The sequence below is a fragment of the Condylura cristata genome, unplaced genomic scaffold (assembly GCF_000260355.1).
Source record: "Condylura cristata isolate star-nosed mole 26May11 unplaced genomic scaffold, ConCri1.0 scaffold00010, whole genome shotgun sequence".
Lineage (NCBI taxonomy): Eukaryota > Metazoa > Chordata > Mammalia > Eulipotyphla > Talpidae > Condylura > Condylura cristata.
The window spans coordinates 36,555,906-36,566,121 of record NW_004567111.1 but is presented as its reverse complement, the minus strand read 5'-3'; the positions used below and the strand labels follow the sequence as shown (position 1 = coordinate 36,566,121).

General features: G+C 34.3%; 1 protein-coding gene across 1 annotated transcript in view; it reads left to right on the top strand.

Moving 5' to 3' along the window:
- Positions 1–10,216, top strand: part of CCDC122 (coiled-coil domain containing 122) — a 21,152-nt gene that overhangs the window by 5,607 nt on the left and 5,329 nt on the right. The window contains exons 3-4 of the mRNA XM_012723371.1: positions 572–970; positions 1,735–1,851. Of these exons, the coding sequence (XP_012578825.1) occupies positions 572–970; positions 1,735–1,851 (516 nt within the window). The remainder of the gene's footprint in view (positions 1–571; positions 971–1,734; positions 1,852–10,216) is intronic.

The window sequence follows — 10,216 nt, the reverse complement described above, 5'->3', positions numbered from 1 at the left end:
GTCTCTGGTGAGGCCTCTCGCCGCCCCTGAGCCTCTGGCCTGTACCCCAGTTCTGTATGCACAAATAAATAAATCTTTTAAAAAAAAATGAAGAAAGTAAGGTTTGGATAAAGTTTGTTCTATATCATCATACATATCATCATAGTAAATAGCAGTGAGGTCATATAACTTAGGTCTTTGATTTTTTTTTACCCAGAGCATTATCATTTGTATCATGTTATCTTTCTTCAGTTTTTACTTCTGATGTCCATAATGTATTATTAAAATAATAGTAAAGCATCTTTTTATACCTAAAATTTTAAGACCAAAGATGGAATTTTAATATTTAGAATTAAATGAATGTTTTAAAGTAAGAAACATACCACCCTGGGCTTCCTCTTGATTAAAAAATAATTTTATTTCTTTAGTGTATGTTTCCTTCTGTCCTTTGTTCCCTTCCTCTTTCATTTCTCTATATTTGATAGATAATATTTTTTTGTTAAGTGATTCTGCACTCATTAGGGATCAAAACAGTGACTTTCCTCTAATGTTGAATATCATGAATTAATACTAATGTTGAAATATATTGCAGAATGAACTTCATGAGCTTGAAAAACAAATAATATCTGTCTCTGAAGAAGCTAAAGAAACAGAAAGGCAAATTTATCAGCAAGATGTTACCATAGAGAATACCAAACTTCACTGTGGAAACCTGGAAACTCAAATTAGATCCTTACACACAGAAAATGTAAAGCTTAAATTTGACATAGAAGCAGCGCAAGAAGAGCTTGAGGAACACATGATAAGATATAATGAATATTATGCAAAAATAGAAGCTCATAAAGATAGTCTAGGGGATGTAGAAAGAAAATGGCCATTCATGACTGAACTCCATGAAAAACGAGATCTTGTTAAAAAATTAACAACAATGAAAGAGGAACTTATGCAAGATCTCCAAAATCCAGAAGGAAATTGGATGAAAAAAGTACAGGTTTGAAATATCACTTACTAAACCTTTTTCTGATATTCTTTTTTGCAGGTATGCTCATAAATGGTAAATGTACTGTTAACAATATACCCATAACTTCTTTACCCAGATTGAGAAAATTATTTTTACAACTTTTAAAAACTTGGATAAGTATATAAGTTATGCAGCAACTATGTCAAATACGCAAATGTATAAAAGAAATATCCCCACGTTCCCTGTGGATTAATAAAAATATAGAGTCAAACAAAATCACAGTGAACAATTAATACATTTATTATAGAAAGTGTAACTCAAAAAAATGTTGAAACTCTAGGTTCTCAACTAATGGATCCAGAACAATTCAAGTAAATTTAGTATGCTTAATGCTGTTATGCAAACAATATGAATTAATAATTGCACCTTAAGTATCTTTCATATCTTTTATATTTTTTGAAGATAGTGAAAAATACAAACTTAAAAGATCTGTCACTTTTTTACTAGAGAATTTGAAAAGTATTCTTTCCACTTTGCTGGGCAATATCTCTATCATAACCACTTTCCCTTATGTCTGATTTTCATTTGGATTTTATTTCAAAATTTTTAAATCTAAGGTTCATTTGTTTAAATAGCCATATTTTTAATTCTTTGTACCTATAGAAATAATATTCTAATTCTATTCATCAAAATTAAATGTGATAGCTACCTTGTCTTAAAAGTGTGAATTATACATGAACTTATATTCACTGCTCATTGTTTAACTTTGTATTTCAAATTTTCTAAACATGCAGGAAGATATTGCAAAGCTAAAGGATAAAATTAAATCTGTAAAAGAATCTATCATTGAAAAATCTTGTTTTCTTGAGGAAGAGAAACAGACACATGAAAAATTAAGAAAAGAAATAGAGGTAAGGGAGACATTGTATGGGGTGGGGTGGGGAATGGGATCAAAAACAGTGGGGGGAGGGAAATGGACTGGACTATGGTGATGGCACACAGGTGATTTGGTGATGGAAAGCCCATGGCGATTACAACTGAGATGGAAAAAGGCACAAAATGATGTAAAAGTAAATTATTATATTATTTACATAAAGAAAAAGAAGTAGTGGTAAGTCATAATTATCTGGCTTTGAATGATTTAAGGGATCATTTCTTAAAGTTACAACATATAAACATGCATATTTTTCTTACTGCTTGATGAGAATTGATCATTGATAAAAAGATTAACACGTTTCTCAAAAGTTTTCTAAAGAGGATAAATTAACATAGCAGGAGAATTTTATTAATTCTCCTGAGTTTTTTACCCTACCATTTCTGAATCTAGTCATGACCTTGGAAGAGATCATGGTCATCTTTTGCCTAGATTATAGTTTTCTTTTGTTCTAATTTTTAATATTTTCAAGCATTTTGGGTTTTGTATATTTCATTTTTGATATGGTTGCCTGTTACAATTTTTGATTTAAAAAATGAAAATGGATTTTGAATTTAAAGCATTTTGTAAATAAATAGTTTTGATCTTTTTAAGCTATATCTGAATGAGAGAAGTATTTCCAAGTATTTATCTGAGGATGCCTTTTCCCCTACTGTTATCTGTATTTACATATTTTGGAAGAAGGAAACTAAAGACATGAAAGAGAATAGATAGGCTAACAGTCTTAATGTAAAATATAAAGCAGTTCCTCCCCTGTGGCACAATGGGTTAGGACGCAGCACTGCAAGCTAGGAGCAGTCGCTTCAGTATGAGTTCCATCCCCAACCCCAGAGCTGACCCAAATGGCTCAGTAGACCTCCCCTGTCTTTCCCACTGCTCCCCTCAGCAGTGTACTTTGTCAATCTGCCTGTTCTGCTCCCCGCTCTGTCTCTGGTGAAGACTCTCACTGCCCTTGCACCTCTGACCTGTGCCCCAGCTCTGTATGTATAAATAAATAAATCCTATAAAATAAAATACAAAGCATACAAAAACAAAAGCTTTGAATACAAAGCATTCAGCAACAATTGATGCTTTTTTTTTTTGGCAAGTGTTTTCAGGGGAGGAAGACTAGACAAGTTTTTTAGCAAATGGTGAGTGCTGCAAGCAATATTCTCTGATAAAAATGTTGCATACAACATTTTGATATATATTGACAGTTACTCCTGCCTGTATTTTCTACAACTTAGGCGTCAAAATTTTTTTTAAAAAGATTTGCTTATGTATACAGAACTAGGGCACAGGCCAGAGGCTCAGGGGCAGTTAGAGCACTCATAAGAGACAGAGTGGGAAGCAGAACAAGCAGATCAACTAAGTACACTGCTGAGGAGAGCAGCAGGTGGGTCAGAAAAGGTCTGCTGCACCATGTGGGTCACCTCCGAGGTGGGGATCAAACTCATGCTAAAGTGGCTTTAGCTTCTTAGTGCTGTGCTTTAAAACTGCTGCAGCACCAGCGAGCATCCTTAAGCTTCAGATTTTAAAGAAAGGAAAGTTTTGAGCACTTTTAGAGCTACTAGTAGTAAAAAGCAAAATATGTTTAACTTGAAACAACAACATCCAGTTTACAAAATTAATGTGTTCACTTACTGAGGTCAACTCTACACAATTAAAGTCCTATCAGAAAAACCCAGAGAAGAAAAAATAAAAAGTAACCAAAAGACCAGATAAAAATTATTCAGATACCTGGATGTTAACAAATACAAGAATAAATATTATGTATTATTAAATCTGTTATGTATTGAGTACCTGGAATTTTTTAAAGCATTTTACATACATTCAAATTCTCATAATAAAATATTTTGCAAAAATTTCAGAAAACTTAAAGCCTTGTGCAAATTTGAATGGCTAATGATAAGTGACAGAGTAGAATATGAATTCAAGAATATTGGACTTTACTTTTCACAATTATTTTTAAAAATGGAATTCAATTCTGTGGACTATATTCTCCATGAAAATATTTAAGGGAAGACTGTAGTTCCCTTCACTATCAGCTCCCATTGCATTGTTGTCTTTCTTATTCACACTAATTTCTCATTAATGTCAACCGCTCTTTGGTGTAGGCCCTTTAAATCTTACATATCTGTATATGCACTTTAATATGTCTACATGCATACACATGTGCTTGTACATACACACAAATAATCTGTGCATGCATAGGAGAAGATTATATAAATGAAATACACATATAATTTTGCAACTGTTTGACTTGCTCAATAACAAGTCTAATAGATTTTTTCAGATGAACCTATTTCATTCTTTTTAGTTGCTGTAAAATATCCCACAATATAGCTATATCTCAAGTAATTTAAATATGCCACAGTTGAAAGACATTAAATGGTTTCCAGTGTTTCACTATTAAAAATAATATTGTACTAAACATCATAGTACTTACATACTTGCACTAAAAAGTAGAATTACTGGGTCCTAATATAAGGTACCTGATCTTCCTATTACTTAGTATAGTCTCAGGATAATAATTACAACTGCTACTCTATGACTGCTACTAATAGCATCTCACATTTGAAATCACTTTATATTCACTCTTTTATGGATTCTTAACCCTGTTCTCAGGAGACTGAGTAAATATTGAATTTCACCTTATTAGAAGGCTTTAATTTCTTACTCCTTTCAAATCCTTGTTTTTTACTTGAACTACACATGCATGGGAAGAGGGGCATTGTTAAAATTCCAAGGAACACAGAAAGGGAAACAACAGCTGAAAATCTGAGCTAAGATTTCAACAGCAGCCCACTATATTATCTGCCTTCTTAACTATTAGAATAAAGTTCAATATTTTTCAAAAGAAAATAACAGAATCTAGAGTTGACAATATGTGCATAACAATAAAATGTTCTTAGACATGTAAAGGAATAGAAAAGTTGTACCCATAGCTAATAGAACAACTAATCAATAAAAACAGAATCATAGTTGACTTAGAAATTGTTAGGAAAAGACCATAAATTTGATATATATAGATAAAGATAGATGTAATGGATAGAGGGAATTTTAACAATATGCAATAATCAAATGAATATTAGAACTTCAAAAATGTTGGAAAATTATACTGGGTAGATTCAATTGTAGATTATAAACAATAGAAAGCAAGATATTTTTTGAACTTGAAGACAACATCAGTAGAGTCATCAAAGCAAGTACACAGAGAAAGAAAACAATTGTAAAAAATGTGTAGCGCCTCAATGACTCACAATTCCATGTTAACAATGTGTCATAGAGATAATTAGAGTTACAGAAGGAGTAGAAGTTAAGGGAGGGTAGGAAAATATTTGAAGAAATATTAGCCCCAAGCTTTTAAAACTTGACTAAAACATAACCCATAGAGTCAAGGAACTTACCAAACTCCAAGCAAGATAAATGCAGACAAAGCCATGTCTAAGGAAATTATGTTCAAACTACTGAAAACCAAATTTAAGGGAAAAAAAAATTTTAAAAAGATGCATTTTAAAAACTTGCATATGAATGTTCGTAGAAGTTTTATTCATAATAGTGCCAAAATAGAAATATCACAAATGTCTTTTAAAAGCAGAATTGTTACAGGGCAACCCAATGTGAACTGGATTGCCTGTCTGTGGGTCCTCACCTGTATGCTTAAAATTCAATTATACTGCAGGTACACACAAAAAGGGTCAATAATGGATTTATTTACAAAGAGGAAAGGAAAAGGCACAACCCAGGGAAAGAGAGAAAGAGAAAGAAGATACAAGGTAAATAGAACATCCTACCAGCTCCCTAACTTGGAATTCTGATAGCCAGCAGCCATGTGGTTCAAAAAGAGCCTCATGGTCCTGAGAGCCCCGTGGTCCAGAGAGAGCCACCTGGTGGTCCAGAGAGAGAGAAAGCATCTCACATCACTCCCTTGTATCCTCCCAAAAGTCCCAGAATGCCTGCTTAGATCCGCAGTTGGGTCCTTCCAGTTCTCTCTGTGGTATTGCTGGGAGTTGTATTTTTGGTAACTGGAGTAAGGAATGCAGTTTAGAAAACTTGAGTAAGGGGATGGAGTCCACAGAAATCTGCAGAATTCCTTCAGAATGTCATTTCCCCCTTCAGAATGAGTGAAGAAATTGTGGTATATATTCACATAATAGAGAACTATTCAGCAATAAAAGGAGTGAAGTACTGATAAACTCAAACATGGGTATACTCACTGTACTTCACACTTAAAAATCTATGTATTGTAATTCAACAAAAAAATATATATTTTTAAGATTTATTTAAAATTTATGCATATAGAACTAGGGTACAGGCCAGAGGTGCAGGGGCAGTGAGAGGCTTCACCAGAGCCAGAGAGTGGGGAGCAGAACAGGCCAACTGACAAAGTACACTGCTGAGGGGAGCAGTGAGCAGGTCAGGAGAGTCTGCTGCTCCATATGGGTAACCTCTAGGGCCCAGATCTAGCTCATTCTGAAGTGGCTTTAGCTTCTTAGTGCTGTGCTTTAACCCACTGTGCCACCAGGGAGGGCCCTCAACAAAAATATTTTACCACACTTTTTAGATTAAACAACTGAAGCAAAGAGAAATTAATGATATGTTCAAATGTCAGCATGTGAGTTCCAAATCTTTAAAATGCAGCATTTTCTCCATGATAAAACAATAGCACCACATGTAGGAATTCTGAACAATAAATAATTTCGTAGTCACTTTGCAGAGTGTCAAAATAAGGGAACTGACACTATTTTTCTTTACAGAAAAAGTATCATTTATTCATTAAACATATTTACTGAACTCATTCTTTGTGCTAGTTACTCTTTGGGGTTTCTGATAATAATGTAGTGAACAAAATAAATGGAAAAAAATCCCAATTTTCATGGAATTTATATTCTTACTGTAGAGATAGTCATAAACAAGATATATGTGCTACGTAGCATGTTAGATAAGGGTTAGGATTAAGGAAAAAATTAGAAAAGAAAAGGACAATTTGTAATATGTGGCACAGGATCAAAGAATGTGAAATACAACCACTCACAGAATAGTGATATGTCAGTCAGATGTTGGTTTAAAATTCCTATTGTCAGGGCCTCCCTGATGACACAGGAGTTAATGTCTCAGCACTATCAAGCTATCACCAGCCACGGTGGCCCGACTTCATTCCCCGACTAGGGACCTAACCCACATGATGCAGAAGACCTCTCCTTTCTCAACCACTGCTCCCCTCTGCAGTGTGTACTGGTAGATCTGCATATTCAGCTCCCCACTCTGTCTCTGATGAATCCTCCTTGCACCTCTGGCCCTCCAGTTCTATAGATAAATAAAACTAAATCATTAAAAACAATAAAACCCCAAATTCCTATTGCCCACTGAGGTCCTTAGCTGTCGTAATGTAGTGCCTTTCAGTGGCAGCTTTATGCATCTCACATTTACAGTGTTTCTTCATAACATCATTTCCCCTTGTACTTGATTTTATCCTGTGCTGTTTTATTCAGAATGGACATAAAGCTTAAAAAATCTACTGCTACTGTTGCCAGTAAGAACCCACACTTAGTTACTGAACTGGAGACACAATTGAAAGTGGTTAAGGCTTGCAAAAGTGGGGAATCAGTGATGGCTATTGCTTGCAATCACACATGTTCCATGCCACCATAGCTACAATATTGAAGACCAAGAACAAAGTGACAGAAACTATAAAAGGACCTGCTTCATTGAAAGGAGCAAGACTAACAATTTGACAAAGGCCTATCTCAGATATGAAGAAACTTCTGTATGACCTAGATGGATGATCAGACACACATTATCCCTCCCAGCACCAAGACACTCATAACAAATGTAAATGTTTGTTTTCAAGAAAAGAATGTCTCTGGCTACAACGTTGAATTTACTTCTAACTTAAGTAGTTTAAAGGATTCAAGAATATGTAGTCATTACATAATGTGAATGGTGTGTCTGTGAGTGTCGATGTAAAGGCAGCTGAAAGTTTTTTTGAAGCTTAGAAGGAATATTTAATATGGGCAAAATCTCTCCTCTGGAAAAGTTATCTGACAAGACTTTCATTCATAAAGAGACCAAATTAGTGTCAGGATGCATGACTTTTAAGGAAAAGATAGCAACCTTGCTAGAGGGCTGTGTTGCTAGCTGCAAACTCTTTGTGATCTGGCATAATGAGAACCCCAAGTTCTTTGAGCGTATCACTAAACACATACCGCCAGTGTGCTGCAGGAACAGAAGAATGCCATAGGTGACCCAGCTCCTTTCCAGTATGCTCTCCTGAATCGCTCTGCAAGCAGTGGGATGGAGAAGTACTATTTGGAGGATAGCACATACTTTTTAAGATTTTGCTTATTGTTGATACTGTTCTCACAGACATTCTTTACTTTCTTTTTTTTCTTTTTTTCTTTCTTTTTTTTTCTTTTTTTTTTTTTTTTTTGGTCATCTTCATCCCGGTATCAAAGTTGGTACTTTTCTTGCCACATACTACCTATTTGATCCAACCAATAGATTAAAGATTCATAGCACCTTTTTAGATTTACTACTTGAGATCTTTGACTAGACTATTGCTGCAAATGAGGAAGATACTAAGTAGATACTGACAGAATTCTGGAAGAATTACACCTATAATATCATTAAATAGAATGTAAATGCAATGTCTTGAGTGGAGGTAATAAAAAGTAAAGTAGTAGAAGTCAGATTCATATTCTGTAGGGTTGGTTCTCTTTTTGACACTGTATTTTGTAGTCACAGCTCCTACACCATTATTGCTGTTAGTTCTACCTAGTTAGCAACAATTATTAAATAAGAATAGGCCCCAGGGACAAAAACAAAAACAAAACAAAACAAAAAAAAACCCTTTTGTTCTCTGCAGAAGGATTGCACATTAGTTATTCACATTTGAATATTAATAGATACACATGAAAGCTAGACTGTTACCTGTAGAGGCTGAACAAATGACTTCAAAACGGCTCATGTTGTAGCTTTCCCTTTATAAAGCTACTTGCCCCAACTATATTTTAGCTTTGTGGGTTTAGAAACTTAATGTTGTTCATATCCTAGAATTGAACAGACAAGAAGAGATACTAGAAGAGTTTGCAAGAATTTGATATATAAAACTCAAATGCCAATTTATTAATTTACAGTAAAAATCAAAACCCTCAAGAAAATTGTGTAACTTACATAAGTCTTCAGTACTTCTCTCAGTCAGGAAACTATATTGGAAGCCAATTATCACAAGACTGATTAATAAATATGAAAACCAAGTCAGTCATCTGAGTTTGAGCATTTTTTACCTTTGACTGGGGGCTCTAAGGAGCCAATCTCCGTAACAGGGTTATATATGTGTGTGTGTGTGTGTGTGTGTGTGTGTGTATTTTTTAAGATTTATTTATTTATGGATACAGAACTGGGTAGTAAAGGCCAGAGGTGCAGGGATGGTGAGAGGATTCACCACACACAGAGCAGGGAGCAGAACTGGCAGATCGTGGAAGTACACTGCTGAGGGGAGCAGCGGGCCGGTCAGGGGAGGTCTGCTGTGCCATGTGGTCACCTCCAGGGCAGGCGGGGATCAAACTCATGAGGAAGTGGTTTTAGCTTCTTAGTGCAGTGCTTTAACCCGCTGCGCCAACCACGGAGGGCCAACAGGGTTATATTTGACACACAGTCAGCCCTTGAATGGCAATGACCTTCTCTTGCCTATTTTTATGCTACATTTTAATAAACTGATGATTTATACCTTCTGTGACATCTAGCTGTGACTGGTGATCAAGAGAGTTCCACTAAGGGAACTTTACACATTTCTCATCTGATTTATTAGTTTTATATCTTATTGAATAACTTTAGAAGTAGGCTAATATGTAACTTATCAAATTTATTATGTAACAAAAATTTGTTCCAGTTATTTTACTTCAACTAATTACTCTGTGAACATGAAGGTAAGTATATTCAGTGACCATATTCATGTGAATGAATTACATAGAATACAAATGGTTATATATTAATATGATATATTTCAATGAATATATAGCCCCTTGAATATATTTAATGTCTGAAAAATCTTTTGAATATAGTTTCATTTAATGTGATAATGTTTTAATTTATACTAATTTATTTTTCATCCTTTTAAAGCCATTTTCTATTTTGTCTGTAAATTAGTGGACCTCGTTTACTAACTTGAATGAATTATCTGAATTTACAGAATCGACAAAAACTGAAAAGTTAAAAGATGTTTATTGCAGTTATATATTTACAAGTTTTCTGTTTTTTTTGTTTGTTTTGTATTTCTAGGGTTTTTTTGCCTTTTTTTATTAAAAAGTTTATTTTTACATCATTTTGCACATTTTTTTTTCATCTCAATTGTAATCCCC